Genomic DNA, 17,500 nt, shown 5'->3' on the forward strand with positions numbered 1-17,500 from the left:
AAGGTGTGGATGTGTGTCAGTGTGTCTGAGGACCCTCCTACACCTGGGGACACTCTGTAGAAGGACAGAGTGCCAGCAGGCCGGTCCAGATACACTCCTACTCTGGTAGAGCCAGCGGGGGGGAGACGTATGGCTGTCTGTTCACCGTTGTACCAGGCAGAGTAAGCATCATCATCACAATAAAGACTCCAGGACTTGTTGTTCCCTCCAAGCCCGCTGTCACCACCCTCTCCTCTCCTGATTCCTCTGTATGTCACTCCTATAACAACAACTCCTTTCCTCTCTACCTCCCAGTAACAGCGGCCAGTCAGAGCCTCTCTACACAACACCTGGGTATAGGTGTTAAATCTCTCTGGGTGATCCGGATACGACTGGTCCTCTCCAGCCCACGTCACCTTTCTGTTGTCCTCAGACAGAGAGAGGAGTCTGTAGGCTGTGTTTGGGTCCAGTGTGAGTTCACAGGCATCTGACGGGAGAACAAGACATGATATTATTCATAATTCCCGAGATATTCCAGGTTATTCGCCCAAAATCCCCCCATTCATTCTCATTGGAAAATAAAAAAAATGCTGATTCATGCTTGAGTCCCCGCGACCCGACCCCGGATAAGCGGATGAGGATTTGTTTTCAGTTGGTATATATATATATATATATATATATATATATATATATACATACACATACATATATAAATACAAAATTATATATATATATATATATATATATATATATATAATTTTGTATACGTGTATATATATACACATACATTTATGAATATATATATATATATATATATATATATATATTTATAAAACGGGTGGCTTAAATCCAGCGATCTGATTGGTTCCCAACTGTTGTATATTGAGCGTATACACACAGCTATGACGCCCGTTCAGTTTACAGAGTTCAGTATCACTCCGCGCCTAACTTGAACTGTTGTTTATTTATATATAAAAGCAATAGCATAGTTCACTGAAGCCTAAAAACATGTTGATTGCTGGAGGGGGGTGGAAATGTTGTAAAGCAATAGGCACACGCTGAGTGAACTGCTGGATAGAAGGCTAAATTGCCGGCGAACCGAGCTACCGTCTCTAGCCTTCTCTCTGAAGGACGCTACAGTGTGTTGCATAGCAACCGCCGTACACTTTGCCGGCAGCCAGGAGGGACTACTTTTTTGTATTCGTTAAAAAAAATGCTTTTCCGACTTTCTAGCTTTTTCAAAATTGAGGGTGTCTATGACTTTCATTTCGCCATACTTGCGTAACCGTTTTATAAAAGCAATAGATCACTTCAGTCAGTGGTATACGGTCATTATACCACAGTTAAGGGGCGTTGTCCGTCCCGACGCACAGCGGAGGGACGGCGACCCCCTTCACTGTGGTATAATGAACGACACAGCCTGTCGTGATCTATTGCTTAAATATATACACACCTCAACAACAACGTTATAAATACATCAACAACAAACATCTCTCCTTGGATCCAGATCTTACCAAAGACAAGCAGCTCAGCGGTGTGATTGGCCGTGCCAGCGCTGTTGCTTGCCATGCAGCAGACTGTGTTCACGCCATACCTCACCCCTCTGACGAAGAGGAACCCCCTCTCCACCCAGGCCTCTGATTGGTCGTCTGTGCCGTTCCTCTCCAGGGGCCTGCCGTTGTGGAGCCACTCGACGGTGGGCTCCGGCGTGCCGCCGGCATCGCAGGTGAAGCGGGCCGTTTGGCCCACGGGCAATCGCAGGGTAGAGGAGTTGAACTCTGTGATGCTGGGGGCCTCCTCCTCCGTAGGCCTCACTGAACCAGAAGAAACCAGGAGGAGAGGAGTGAACATTTACAACACGTATCCAGAGATGCACCATCAGACACTCCCTTCACTCTCTCCTAATACCTGTCCACTAGAGGGCGACCCAGAAGATTCTGACCCAATTTTCTCACCTACCTTTTCCTATATGATTGAATATCACAGCAGTATCTACAAAGAGTTTCCAAGGAGTGGATGACACTGTAATTAAACAAGCGAAATAAAATATGTTTATTAAACATGATCATCCTAGGGCGCACCCTCAGCCACGCGTTTACTTATTAGATTTAATTGATGATTTTTGTAAATAATTTTTCAATAAGTGTGTGTGGGGGGGGGCGGGCTGATGAACTCAGGCAATATTTGCAGAGCCCAGCACCTGCAGGAGAAAGGACAACTGATCCTTCATGTCACCTCTCTCTGAACTGAGTCAAATTCTAATTCTCTGAATAGAAATGCCAGATACAACTGTTCAATTAGAATTTGAGACAGGCAAAGAACTTCTCTCTTTTAATTTTGTAGTGGTACGTACAGTATCCATAATAGCACTTTTGTTTGTAGTTTGAGTGTATAGTTAATCCAGTTTATGGGTCATAAACTGGCACAGATAAAAGTGTCCTTACAGTGTGCTTAAGAGCTTTTGCACAGTTGTCATCATTTGTTAAATATCCTTGAACATTCTTTGTAGCATTTTTGTATGTGCAATTTATTAGACTTGATCCTTTTTGCTTATTTTTTAATAGTTCATTTAATGTAAAATATTATTGAGCATCTTTAATTTATGTATGGAGGTTGTTTATGTATGTTTATGGGTAAAAAAACTGCTAAGCAAAGTAAAGGTAAATCAGTTAATATGTGTCTTCAGTGATGTTTATTATAGTAATGTTAATTAACAGGGCAACGCTCCGCTCGCTATGTGAAGGGGGGGGGGGGGGGCTGAAAACTCAATCTCGCCTAGGGCTACCAAAGAGCTAGAACTGGCCCTGTGGAGGAGAATGCAAAACATTTACCAGCTCAAATTGAAACTAGTGCAAGCAAACGCAGAAAAATAAGCTACGTAGGTGCTAGAGATGTGCAGACAAAGGCCTGCGTCAAAAGTTGAGAAATGTTCAAACTTTTCGGGAAGCGACGGGTCCGTCGGCCAATCAGATCGCGGAAATGCAAGTACACTAGTGTGCCGCTACTTGGACTCTGTCCAATGAAATGGTATTTGTGATACAACCCGTCGTGGAAATGTCATAAAGCCGGCCGGCAGCGGGGGATTTAAGAATGGATTTAAGAATTGGGCGATTGCTGTGGTACACGTACAGGGGCAACACTGTCCTTGCGACTACAGGATCCATTTAGCAATAACAACAACAAGCAGGAAGACGCAGGAAATAGCCCGCTTTATAACGCCTGGTGCAAGGAGAGTGCAGAGTGTTGCCCCTGTTGCAGTCCACAAAGACTACTCCCCCATACGTCAGACACGCCCTCCGTCATCCGTCGACGAACAGAGGTAGTGTGCATGAGGTGTAACCCTCACTTAATTGAGTGCATAACAAAGACAAGCTCCTCTTGCTCTACTGCTCCCCCTGCTGGAGGAGGAAACTAACAACACCTGCAGTACCACCGTGCTGCCAGAAGGGGGACATCCTTTATTTATTTATTTTGGTTAGTAGTTCAACACTGTTTATGCTCTGTTAGCCTGATAACACAAAAAAGTATTATTAGTAAGGAGGGATGTTCAAACATAAATCACAAAAGCTGAGAGTATTTTTGAATGAAATGACATGATTGAATAACATAACTATGTTATTTCTATAAAACTTCTATAAAACCCTCACCGAGTTCATCCATTATGTGCTCTCTCCCCTCGGTCCAAGGTGTCGCTGAGTCTAGGACAGGACAGAAGAGAACAGACGAAATGAGCTCCAAAACAGAATGACATCATCTCTAAACATGACAGGACCCACAGCCAATCAAACACAAAGTCCATCCCCCCTGAAAGAAAACATGAATTTACAATTAATATTCATACTAATTATTATCATTATAATTTTATTATAATAATAAAGTATTATTGTTTTTATTATTATTATTGTAACTATTATTATTATTAGGTGCCAAGCACAAAGTGTGAGGCAACCTATTGTAATCATTAGTTTTATTATTATTATAATAAACTTACACAGCCTAAACCGCTCGCACACTTTTTATGAAATTTACTGCAACTGTAGAGGTTGACCCAAGATTAACAGATATAGCAAATATTACACTGATTGGCCCAAAGGTGGCGCTATACCAACTGTCCAAAAATGCAAACTTTGCACAAGCATATCTCGTAACCAGTTTGACCTACACTCATGAAACTTACGTTCACACATGTATATCCTCATGTTGAACAAATATGCCTCAAGAACCTATGACTTCCGCTTTCCAGATTTGCCGCTATTTTGAATTTAGTTAAAAACAGTAAATTGCCTAAGGATCCCAGGTTTAGGTCCTTTAGCCCATATAATCTATGGACCATTATCTTCAATCTGACATAAAGATTAGTCTGTACAATAAAGTTTAAAGCACCCATGATCCATTGACTTCTAAAAGGGGTGTGGCTTAAACCGCAAAATTAGTTAATTGCTCATATCAGCATCAAGTTGGACTCCTATGATGTTGACTCCAATACAAAAGTTGTTCAGAATCAAATTCTGAACAAGATAAAGTCGACATATTTTCAAATAGGGCGTGGCATCTAAATGGGCGTGGCCTGTAACTAAAATCGCCACGGTTCATAGACGCAATGTTTGATTTGAGCGGGACAGACTTAGTGGTTGTTGGGGCCTAAAGTTCCAACTGCTCAAGTAAAATGAAGTCGATTGACAAAACAACATGGCCACCACAGGCTCAAAATCGTCAAATTTTAACAAACTTCCGCTCTGCATAGACCGTAATAGTTATGAATATGAAATTCACAGGACACGTGTCGGATCTGCTTCAAAATTGGTCAGTACAGTCAAGAAATGGTGCTGAATGAACGCTGTACAATTTGTGACTGTACGTTGAAGGGAGTGTCCGTGGCGTGACATCAAAGTTGGCCATTTTGGGTTAGGTTATAGGTTAGGTTAGGTTATACTTAATGGTTAGGTTAGGGTTAGGTTTATGGTCTGTGTCAAGGTCTTAATGTTTAGGGTTAGGTTATGGCTATGGTTAGGTTATGGGCAGGGTTAGTCTATGGTCTTAATGGTTAGGGTTAGGTTTGATGGTTTATTGGTCGGCTTATGCTTGGCACCTTAAATGCTGCTCACAGCTTTAATTATTATTATTAATAATAATAATAATAATAATAATAATAATAGCAATAATAATATTTATATTTTTACTTCTATTATTATTTTAATTGTATTCAGGATGATATGATTTAGACTCACTGAAGGGCAGGGCGATTAGGAGAATACTCATCAGTCCGAAGATCAGAAAGACAATGTTGCAGGACTTCAGAGCTGTTCAGGAATAGGACACACACACACACACACACACACACACACACACACACAGATATATATATTCATACGGCTATAATTCACAGTCCAGACAGTCTCCCTACGGACTGCAGAATCCCTCGTCTTGAAGAAACATCTGAAGACCTCTACTGAGAACACCTCAGTAAGTGATGACTGGTACTGTGGCTCTCGTGTTGAATTAAGAACACAGTTTTCAGAGTTTCAGAGTTTTCAGACCGTTTCCAGAAAGCATCGTTACATAACAACATCGTTAAAACCCTTGTAGCTAACGACGGCTCCAGGGGTACTCGTAGAGCACTAAGATGCATTCTAAGATCCCATTACTATAGCCTCAGTGGAGTCACCAGCTGGACATTCCGTGTATTGGATGTGTTTTATTAAAACACGTCATCCAATACCACTGAATGTCCAGCTGGTGCAATTTCGCAATACCCCAAAAACAGTGGTTCCCGCATATATATTACTCGTAGACTACTGTTAGATTTAAACAGCAAAGACAGAGACATGTTAGAAGTCAACAAAAATATCATTTATTGCAGCAATTTAAAATTCCAAAAATAAATGTACCGATCAAACGCCACGTCACAAGGCAACCCTATCACAAGGCATATAATAAAATCTAATGATTCCATTGCTCGTGTGGGAGGTCGCTTGCGAGCTGCACTTGCTGTCTCCCTCTGATTGATTGATGGTTGCGGTCGGGCAGGATTGTTGACGGGGGGGGGGGGGGGTGGAGAGTTTTTGTTTGCGGTCGGGAAGAATCGTTGACGGGGGGGTGATGGGGGGGGGTGGTGCACACAGCGGCTCCGTTGCCTTTTTTTTTTGCAGGTGGGGAAACGCAGAAGAAGTACAAGATACACGTGTAGTTTTGTTTTGATGACCTGACGGTGAGTTACGCAAAAGCGCTGTAGTGGCACAAGTGACGTTACGCATCGCTGATTATGGGCGCACATGCGTACTTGCGTACCAGTTATATGCACCCCTGCATATAAGCATACATACCGTTATACAGTAACACATTCGTACACAGACAGCAGTACAGTAATACATAAACATAATACATGAAAATATTTATTTTACTGGTTCATTTATTTTAAATGCTCAAAAAAGGGCACCTACCAAATCTTCTCTGGCTGCTCTCCCTCCGGTCCAAAGACGTGTCCTCAGGTTCCTCAGAGAGTCCAGGGTACGGTTCAGAGATGGTGTCCATGGTTCCTCTCTGACAGCTTCCACTGCTTCTGCTCTCAGGATTCAGCTCCGCTATATCAGCTGGACAAACCATGTCACGTGTTTTAACTCTGACCAATCATCAGCTTGCAATCTGTACCATCAGTGTCAGGAAATGTTTTTCTTCTAATCTTATCAGTTGCCATCATTTCGCAAACAGACTCAAGGACGTAAGCACACACACACACCACATTATTTTTCATATCATCTGAAAATACAACATATATATCATAAAGATACAACATATATTGTAAAAAGATAGAATACAGCAGGTAGCATAGTGGACATAGGAGTGGTCAAGCTGTACACTAGAAGGTAGTGGACATGTCTAGGAGTGGTCAAGCTGTACACTAGAAGGTAGTGGACATGTCTAGGAGTGGTCAAGCTGTATACTAGAAGGTAGTGGACATGTCTAGGAGTGGTCAAGCTGTACACTAGAAGGTAGTGGACATGTCTAGGAGTGGTCAAGCTGTATACTAGAAGGTAGTGGACATGTCTAGGAGAGGTCAAGCTGTACACTAGAAGGTAGTGGACATGTCTAGGAGAGGTCAAGCTGTACACTAGAAGGTAGTGGACATGTCTAGGAGAGGTCAAGCTGTACACTAGAAGGTAGTGGACATGTCTAGGAGTGGTCAAGCTGTACACTAGAAGGTAGTGTATTCTCATTTGTTTTGTTTTATAGCATGTTTTTACAGCAACATGTAGGTTATTGAATGTAGTTTGTTGCTGTAATCCTATTAACAGCATTTATTTGTTCATCTAGTTTAGCTGCCAACTCTAGCTGCCAGCTAATATGTAAAATAGATAAACTAATAGATGCTGTCAATTACATTACACCAATATGTATTGGTGATAATATCGTCTGGCTATTTAGTTAGTTTAGTTTAAAAGGTGTTGTTTGTCTCCAGACACACACACACACACACACACACACACACACACACACACACAGATTCTCTAAGTATAAGTATAAGTGATTATCATTATGCTCATGCATGTCACATCTTTATGTTAACCCATATGTGTGGTATAGGGATTTGTTTTATTTGATTACACATGACTCATCTCATAAGCACATGTAGTATATTATGTCTGTTTTGAATCAGTTCCAATAATAAGTTGATTTCAATCACAGAGTGCCTCACTGCTCTACATTTGATATAACTGTAACGTTTAAGGTGTAGATTCTTGCCACCTGTCTGGATGGATCGTGCTGGAGACTGGAACGGACACAGAGAGTAGTCGTGTAAACTGGAATGCGGCCACTCGCCCCCAAGACCAAACAATCCCAATTTGATCTGCTTTCCCCCCCCCCCCCCCGCCCCCCCAACCAGCGCTGGCCTGGGCCAAGGCCACTGCTGGAACAACAAGTCCCCCGGATGAGCACCGCAGTGCGACGCTCTCTCTGCGTTTCCCTCCCCCTCCCCCCCCCCCCCCGCCCCACCGACACCTGCTGCTTGTCGACTCTGTCTGGGACCTGATCAAGGCCGTCTCCATGGCAACCTGCTGTGTTATCGCGGCAACATCCTGCGGCTGAGACCGCCGCGGTCGGGGACGCCAGGCGGAGCGACTCTCCGGGCCGACGCGTACACAAACTCTAACACAGATACAGATACGCAATCACCCCCCCCCCAGCACCCCCAGCACCCCCATCCCACGCCTTCGCCGCTTTGTACCCCCCCCCAGTCTGGCAACGGTCTGTGTCCAGCTCCTCTAGTGGCTGCAGGACCGGTTGGCTGCTTGCCTGGGTCACCCCCCCCCCTCCCCCCCTCCTCCCCCTCCCCCCTCCCCCCCCTCCCCTGTTGCAGGTCGTGTGTGTTCCATGCTGGAGGTGTACTGACTATGTGCTCATGTTGCTGAGGTGTTGTTTTTCCTGTGCCCACACTGTACTCCCCACAGGAGCACAGTCTGGGGGTTGTCTTATCTTTTTGCCTCCCCTCTCCTCATGTTGTGTTATGCTGTATCCTCCTCAATGAATTCCCCCCCCGGGGGATCAATAAAGTATACATCTATCTATCTCTATCTATCTAGAACCCCCCCCCCCGTCTTGAAGAAACACCTGAAGACCTCTACTGAGAACAGCTCAGTAAGTGATGACTGCTACTGTGGCTCTGGTGTTGAGTTTAGAACACACTTAAGCACAACAACTACTGGTCTCTTGCATTCTTGTTATTATTCCCTGATTATTGACATATACGCACACATACAGCTAAACAGTAATACATTTGTGCACAGACAGTAATACATGAACATAATACATGAAAATATTACCAACTACCTACCAACTCTTCTCTTCCTGGTCTCCCTCCGGTCCAAAGACGTGTCCTCAGGTTCCTCCTGGTTCCTCTCTGACAGCTCTCACTGCTTCTGCTCTCAGGATTCAGCTCCGCTATATCAGCTGGAGAAACCACGTCACGTGTTTTAACTCTGACCAATCATCAGCTTGCAGTCTGTACCATCAGTGTCAGGAAATGTTTTTCTTATCTTATCAGTTGCCCTCATTTTGCAAACAGACTCAAGGACGCAAACACACACACGCCACATTATTCTTCATATCATCTGAAAATACAACATATATATCATAAAGATACAACATATATTGTAAAAAGATCAGAATTTATATAGAGATACAACATAAATCATATAAAGATACAACATATATCATATATAGATACAACAACATGTATCACAAAGATAAACATACAGAGGTAGAATACAGCAGGTAACATAGTGGACATAGGAGTGGTCAAGCTGTACACTAGAAGGTAGTGGACATGTCTAGCAGTGGTCAAGCTGTATACTAGAATGTAGTAGACATGTCTAGGAGAGGTCAAGCTGTACACTAGAAGGTAGTGGACATGTCTAGGAGTGGTCAAGCTGTACACTAGAAGGTAATGGACATGTCTAGGAGTGGTCAAGCTGTACACTAGAAGGTAATGGACATGTCTAGGAGAGGTCAAGCTGTATACTAGAAGGTAATGGACATGTCTAGGAGTGGTCAAGCTGTACACTAGAAGGTAGTGGACATGTCTAGGAGTGGTCAAGCTGTACACTAGAAGGTAGTGTATTCTCATTTGTTTTGTTTTATAGCATGTTTTTACAGCAACATGTAGGTTGTTGAATGTAGTTTGTTGCTGTAATCCTATTAACAGCATTTATTTGTTCATCTAGTTTAGCTGCCAACTCTAGCTGCCAGCTAATATGTGTAATAGATAAACTAATAAATGCTGTCAATTACATTACACCAATATGTATTGGTGATAATATTGTCTGGCTATTTAGTTAGTTAGTTTAGTTTGAAAGGTGTTGTTCTTTGTCTCAAGAAAGAGAGAAGTAACTCCATGTCATGTGACTTTGGTTTGGGTCTAAAGCTTTTGTTTCCTGAGAAAAACGTGCCTCGCATGCACACACACACACACACACACACACACACACACACACACACACACACACACACAGACACACTGATTCTCTAAGTATAAGTGATGTGATTGTCATTATGCTCATGCATGTCACAACTTTATGTTAACCCATATGTGTGGTATAGGGATTTGTTTTATTTGATTACACATGGCTCATCTCATAAGCACATGTAGTATATTATGTCTGTTTTAAATCAGTTCAAATAATAAGTTGATTTTAATCACAGAGTACCTCACTGCTCTACATTTGATATAATTGTAATGTTTAAGGTGTAGATCTTATAACTGGGCTTAATAGTCAGTGATATTAGTTAATCATTTACTTTAGGTTATCTTATAACTGGGTCAAATGGTTATTCATTAACTTGCTGTTATGGGGTCGTTGAACAGCTAAGGCCTTTAGTAAAGACTGGAACCATAAAGAGGAGACATAATGTGAATAACAAAGAGGGAAGGATTTGACAGATTGAGACACTGTTGTGTGGTAATATCCTCCCTCCACACACTGATGAAGAGGTGAATGGAGACTCCACTGTTGTTGTGACGTGTTGGAGGAAACGTCTCCAGAGGTCAGAGCTTATTGTCCCCCAAGCCACCAGTGAGTTGATGAAGAGCCAGCGGGAGGGACTGAAGACTGGGCCCACGTCAGGGGGCAGGACCCCTTAGAGACCTGGGACTGAAGACTGGGCCCACGTCAGGGGGCAGGACCCCTTAGAGACCTGGGACTGAAGACTGGGCCCACGTCAGGGGGCAGGACCCCTTAGAGACCTGGGACTGAAGACTGGGCCCACGTCAGGGGGCAGGACCCCTTAGAGACCTGGGACTGAAGACTGGGCCCACGTCAGGGGGCAGGACCCCTTAGAGACCTGGGACTGAAGACTGGGCCCACGTCAGGGGGCAGGACCCCTTAGAGACCTGGGACTGAAGACTGGGCCCACGTCAGGGGCCAGGACCCCTTAGAGACCTGGACTGAAGACTGGGCCCACGTCAGGGGGCAGGACCCCTTAGAGACCTGCTGGGACTGAAGACTGGGCCCACGTCAGGGGGCAGGACCCCTTAGAGACCTGGGACTGAAGACTGGGCCCACGTCAGGGGGCAGGACCCCTTAGAGACCTGGGACTGAAGACTGGGTCCACGTCAGGGGGCAGGACCCCTTAGAGACCTGGGACTGAAGACTGGGCCCACGTCAGGGGGCAGGACCCCTTAGAGACCTGGGACTGAAGACTGGGCCCACGTCAGGGGGCAGGACCCCTTAGAGACCTGGGACTGAAGACTGGGCCCACGTCAGGGGGCAGGACCCCTTAGAGACCTGGGACTGAAGACTGGGCCCACGTCAGGGGGCAGGACCCCTTAGAGACCTGGGACTGAAGACTGGGCCCACGTCAGGGGGCAGGACCCCTTAGAGAAATGGTTCCCCACCATTTTTCCTTGAAGACCCCCTGCATAGTACATAGTACAACTGGGCTTAGTAATAAGTCGGCAAAATGCTAACTTCCTGACTGTGGGAAACACACCCCTGGTTGACAAGTAAACGTGTGGCTGAGGGGGCGCTCTAGGATGATCAGGTTTAATAAACATGGTTTAATTTGCTTGTTGTTCTACTTATATGATTAGTGGGAATTTAGTTGTGCTTTTGTATTGTCCTGGGGTGCGTTTCCCAAAACAGTCAGGAAGTTAGCATTTTGCCGACTTATTACTGAGCCCAGTTGTACGATGCAGCAGCTGAAGTACAAGTGTTTCCCAAAAATCTCCAGCTAACATAGCAATACAGAGCTGAGCTCTTCGTTGATTAGCTGCGTACTTATCAGCTAATACACAGTGAACAGATGTTTTTCATCAGCTAATACACAGTGAACAGATGTTTATCATCAGCTAATACATAGTGAACAGATGTTTATCATCAGCTAATACACAGTGAACAGATGTTTATCATCAGCTAATACACAGTGAACAGATGTTTTTCATCAGCTAATACACAGTGAACAGATGTTTATCATCACCTAATACACAGTGAACAGATGTTTATCATCAGCTAATACATAGTGAACAGATGTTTTTCATCAGCTAATACATAGTGAACAGATGTTTTTCATCAGCTAATACATAGTGAACAGATGTTTATCATCAGCTAATACACAGTGAACAGATGTTTATCATCAGCTAATACATAGTGAACAGATGTTTTCTGAAGGCCGAGTTCAGAGTTGCTCTGAGGCATTCAATCATTCACAGGAGGAAGCCTCACAAACTTTGATATTTAGACTAGAGAGATGTCTGTCTGTCTGTCTGTCGGTCTTGTCTGGTCTCATCTGGTCTGGTCTGGTCTCAGCAGCCTCCCCCAGAGTCAGTCTGATTGGACGCTGGGGCTGGGTGAGGCTGCACACCTGTTGCTCGTTGACCAATCAGTGGTCAACAGGTTGAATGGGCTCTATGCACGCAGCACTTGCATTGGTCTCAGAATGCTTCTACAAATCCGGTTCCGGTGTGACACTGAATTCTGCGACCCCACCACAAAGTGTGACCCAAGGGGGGCGCTGTTGAACATTTTCTGAACCATGCACAAGTTTGAAGCATAGACAGGCATGAAGTCGTTCATGTGCGGAAACGTACACAAGCTTAAAACGTAAAACTTAACTATGGATCAACGTGCTATTTCGGTATCCGGTAAAAAAAAACGGATGACGATACAAATGTTACGTTTGAAGCTTGTGCACGTTTCCGCGCTGTGAACGACTTGTGTCGAAGCTTCAGACTCGTGCATGTTTATAAAAAAAGAACTGCGCCGCCTAGGGTCACACTTTGCGGTGGGTCGCAGAAATCGGTGTAACAGTGGAACCAGATTTGTAGAAGCATTCTGAGACCAATGCGGAAGTGTTGCGTGCATAGAGCCCATTAATCTGAGGACTGACCCGGTCTCACAACCCAAACGTGTGTTTGGATCCCATAGTTCCTGTTGTGTGACTTCATTCCAAACATCACTTTAAAGTTTGTAGTTATTGTAAAGACACCTAGACACAAGGTGTTAATGTTTAAAGCCGGTTTATTGTAGAGTTTGCAGACAATGAGACATGAAGATAGTGATCCATGTTGCCATGTAGGAGAGCTCCCTGAGTGTGTGTGGTGATGGCTGGCTTAACCTGTGCACATTGATGACTCAATGCACAACAGGTTTGTAGCGTCACCCAGCCCCAGAGTCTGTCTGACTCGGGCCAGGTGAGGCACCCACTCCACAAACCCCCAACACCAAATTGAGGCTGATGTTTACTTTCCCCCCACTAACAACCACTAACCCAAAATTACATAAGCTGGACTCTGACCAGGGTTACCGTACCCAATGAAAACAAGGGATTATATATTTTACCATACTTAGAATAACTATAAAAAAGCCCCACTCTCCTGACCTTCCCAGTGTGGCCTCTAAGCCACCTCCCCCCTCCATCCTGGAGACCAGAGGCCTGGGCTGCTGCCTTGACTGGCCATGTGTTGCAGGGCTGTCTGGATGGGCTAACTACAGCGGGGCAAATGATGTCATTTATTTATACAGTCGAATTATTGGTCTTCGGGTCAGTGATATTAGAATTACACTAGCAAACCAACATTGAAAACAACGATTGACTGGAAACGATATACGATTGACTGGAAAACATGTGTTAAACTTCACAGTCTAAAATGGTGTATCTTCCTTGAACATCCAAATCAATAAATAAATATAACCCCATCTTCAATTCCCTCAATTCAACCATATCAATCAAATTTTGAGATTAAACCCTACTTTTGTGTATCATTTCTAAATCAGCCAAGCCAGACAGAGAGACAAAAACCAACGGATACTTTATATAGTCTTTTGATACCATCTTTAACTTACAATCTCCACAACTACATCTACTCATAAAGAAGTGAATTGATTATGTACTAAATAAATGTATCATATATTCTTTGATAGCACAAAATGTGGCCAAATGCCCAAAATGACAATGAATGAATACAGAACAAGCCAACTACCACAGACACTCTGAGCTATAGCATTCAGAAGCTTCACTATGTTGGACGTCGTCGGAATCAGCAGCTATGCTCCCCAGTGAGGCCAAGTTAGGTGCAGCGAATTCGATTCTCTCTTGTGGAAGTATAGAAGTGCAACTTCTTCACTCCCTCTGTCTGACCTGCAGAAAAATTAATATACACAAGAAGGTTAATGAAAGTGGCGTAAATTACCTACAGCTGGTTACACTCATTCACATCCCTAGGTTGAGTGTAGTACTTATGAGGACTTTTATTTTCCCAAACAGGAAGCTTGATCCTCTTACTATTTCCATCTGTTTGTAAATGTTTACAAGTAGACTGTAAAAGGAGATTCTTCATCAAGATATTATCTGAGACTCCCTTGTGCAGGTAGAACATGCAATCTGGTGCACGCCTTTGCAGAAGTTTAAGCATATTTGGCTTTATAAGGACCTGTTAATGGCTCTATAGGCTGGACACCTACCTGTGAAACAGATGAAGTTAAGATGTTCGTCACAAGAGCGTTGCCTCCATGTGGAAGGTTCCACACTGGACACGCCCCCACAGGGGCTGGAATGGTGTGAGCCTTCGTCCCATTGGGTGAAGTCCATCGGGTCACCGGACATCCAAAACCAGGAGCTTCCTGAAAGGGACCTACCAACATTGAAATAGATTAAAGAGTTAGCTGGTTTGAAGGAAGAATAATGTGGCCAAATATTTAGCTTTTGTTATTTTCATGGTATTTCACAAGACATAATGATGGACGATGACCAGATGATGATAAGTACTTGATTGCCTGATAGACACTCAGGCCTGGCCAGTACCTGCGCAGGCCCACCCAGAGGTGGCTGGTTAGTGGGAAGGGGGCGCGAGCCACCAGCTCATCAATCATCTCCTGGTCTTCTGGGTCCCTGAGGCTCAGCAGGTCCCAGTGAAAGTCTCTGCAGTAGAGCAGGGCGTCTGAACAGCACAGACGCCTCCCCACCAGAGTGATGTTCCTCCCCATCCCCTGAATGCTGACGGAGGGTGGAGCAGGCCCTAACTCTGGGGGACCAAAAGACAGTGTGGTGGAGAGGGATTTCTACTCTCAGCCCTGTCAGTATCCCTTTATGTATCTTTGAGCAGACACCTTAACCCTACCCACTATTAAGACATTTAGCAGACACTTTTACATTTACAAAAGTGTTATTTTGTATCAGTTTTTTTCCGTCTGATTGCAATATAATGACTCTTTCTTTTGAAGAATATACTTACTGTAAGTCACTTTGGATGAAAGCGTCTGCCAAATGCCCTAAATGTAAATGTATAGTTATTTTTAACACTAAATCACCAGTCAGTGTGGGATGTGTTTAAATGCATAAACAACACCTTCAGACACTTTACTTTCTCACAGAAATCTCAGCCCACTTGAACTCAAATGTTTTGAAGGGCTTTGAGTTGTCTTGGACCATACAGAGGACCACTTACTTTTATACTTCACTCTGAAAAATACAGAAATTCAATTCAATTCAATTCTGTCAACAGTCCGTTATACACAAGTATTGCTGCAAAAAGGCCATGGCCAGTGGGAAACAGTGGAAAGAAGAAGTTAGCTACGCTGCTTATGCTCCCTCCCTCCCATAGCAACAAAACATCAGTGTAAATAATAACAAACCATAAGACTTTATTAACTGAATATTTATAATATATTTACATTTTATTATTTTATTGTATATTTGTCTATTTCAAGAATAAAATCCACCGTACCACCTGCAGTACCCTCGTGTACCACCTGCAGTACCCTCGTGTACCACCAGTGGTACGAGTACCACCTGCAGTACCCTCGTGTTCCACCTGCAGTACCCTCGTGTACCACCTGCAGTACCCTCGTGTACCACCAGTGGTACGAGTACCACCTGCAGTACCCTCGTGTTCCACCTGCAGTACCCTCGTGTTCCACCTGCAGTACCCTCGTGTACCACCTGCAGTACCCTCGTGTACCACCTGCAGTACCCTCGTGTACCACCTGCAGTGCCCTCGTGTTCCGTCTTTCAGGTTGAAAACACTGTATGCAGATTGTACTTTGCTGGATGCTTCTACCCAAAGCGTCTTACAATACTGCTGGTGCCTACATTAGTATAACAGGTAGTGGGAGACCAACCCCTGACCCTGGCCGTGTTAATGCCATGCTCAACTAGTTGAGCTATAAGGAACAGCAGCATTTTACGTTTGACCACTGATGTTTTACCAACACTGGTACTGGTACACCCATCCCCCTCTGATGATACTGGTACACCCATCCCCCTCTGATGATACTGGTACACCCATCCCCCTCTGATGATACTGGTACACCCATCCCCCTCTGATGATACTGGTACACCCATCCCCCCTCTGATGATCATGTAATGATGGTCGGGGTTCCTACCTCCGTACACTTTGACCTCACACAACTGCAGGTAGCTTGCTTCATCAGAGGACCTGTAGAAATTGATAAACCTTCCTTCCATTCCCCAACACTTGACAGTCTGAGTCAAGCAGCCTGGGTCATCGTTGATGATGGCACACCTGAGGAAAAGAGACAGAGAAGATGCAGTAGTCTGGTGAAGGTATCAGAGACCAGAATCCAGTAGCTGGTGGCTTTGGTAGTTGGCAGCCATCACTTTGATTCAGGGAACCTGAGGTCTGAACTTCAAGTCCTGTATTCAGATCAGGACTTGCAGGGTGGCAGGGGAAAGCTGTGTGATTTCTTGGTGTTCCTTAAAGACATGTAGTTGGACAGTGCAATGCCTCAGCTTTACAACTGTTCTCATTAGTGGCAACAATTGGAGCTACATCTACAGGTATAGAAAGGAGCTTCTCCTGTTTAAAGTGTTACGTTATTTTTAATCCAGGAAAGGTCGCCGAGACAGGATCGCTTTTAACTGACTTTATTTGGTAAAGGTTTTAGTCTATTGTCTACGAAACAAAAGGAGAGCAATTGTGTATAACATGCGCGGAGCGTCTCTAAGCTTTATATCTACGATACGCCGCCAAAGAGATTCTAACGAGATTCTAACGATACGGCTAGGGCAGGGTTAGGGTTAGCCCTAGGGTTAGGGTTAGCCATAACCTTTCCCGGGAGATTCTGCTGTGGCGATTCCTCCTCTGGTTTGTGGCAATCTCTCTGGCTTGTGGCGATCCCTTCCAAAGCTGAAAATGGTGCTTAAATAGACAGGTAAAAGTAGGCTTCTTCTACAACGTTTAAACCTGCTCACTTCATCTGTGTGTCCGTTGTTTCCCCCTCTTGACTATGTGCAAGTGTTGCAGCTTTACTGCATGTGCTCGGTGCTGCCCCCTGTGGCCATGCAAGGATATTACCTCTTAACTATTGTATGTGCTTGGTGCTGCTCCCTGTGGCTATGTGAGGATATTACCTCTTAACTATTGTATGTGCTCGGTGCTGCTCCCTGTGGCTATGTGAGGATATTACGGCTGAAATATGTCACAAAAGAGGCTCAAGTCCTACACCCATAACACAATGGGCCATGGCTGTTTAAGCAGCCTAGCTCTGCTGTCTATTGAGAGGACACTGGT

The 17,500-nt window shown here is 44.3% G+C and overlaps 1 protein-coding gene and 1 pseudogene across 2 annotated transcripts in view; both read right to left on the reverse strand.

Annotated features, from left to right (window-relative positions):
• Nucleotides 1-6: 6 nt before the first annotated feature.
• On the reverse strand, nucleotides 7-8,935 carry LOC311373523 (annotated as a pseudogene). Its single transcript, XR_014684271.1, has 6 exons — nucleotides 8,810-8,935; nucleotides 6,420-6,569; nucleotides 5,208-5,279; nucleotides 3,627-3,677; nucleotides 1,494-1,793; nucleotides 7-466 (listed from the first exon to the last, which is right to left on the reverse strand). The product of XR_014684271.1 is annotated as an uncharacterized misc_RNA (transcript).
• Nucleotides 8,936-13,583: 4,648 nt separating this feature from the next.
• LOC311373522 (C-type mannose receptor 2-like) overlaps nucleotides 13,584-17,500 on the reverse strand; it is a gene marked incomplete at its 5' end in the record, with an annotated part of 4,831 nt that continues 914 nt past the window's right edge. Inside the window, 4 exons of the mRNA XM_084490272.1 lie at nucleotides 13,584-14,109; nucleotides 14,433-14,602; nucleotides 14,773-14,986; nucleotides 16,353-16,492. Coding sequence (XP_084346398.1) covers nucleotides 14,039-14,109; nucleotides 14,433-14,602; nucleotides 14,773-14,986; nucleotides 16,353-16,492 — 595 coding nt within the window. The 3' untranslated portion in view covers nucleotides 13,584-14,038. The remainder of the gene's footprint in view (nucleotides 14,110-14,432; nucleotides 14,603-14,772; nucleotides 14,987-16,352; nucleotides 16,493-17,500) is intronic.

This window comes from Micromesistius poutassou (genome assembly GCF_964030765.1).
Source record: "Micromesistius poutassou genome assembly, contig: SCAFFOLD_3948, whole genome shotgun sequence".
Classification (NCBI taxonomy): Eukaryota; Metazoa; Chordata; class Actinopteri; order Gadiformes; family Gadidae; genus Micromesistius; species Micromesistius poutassou.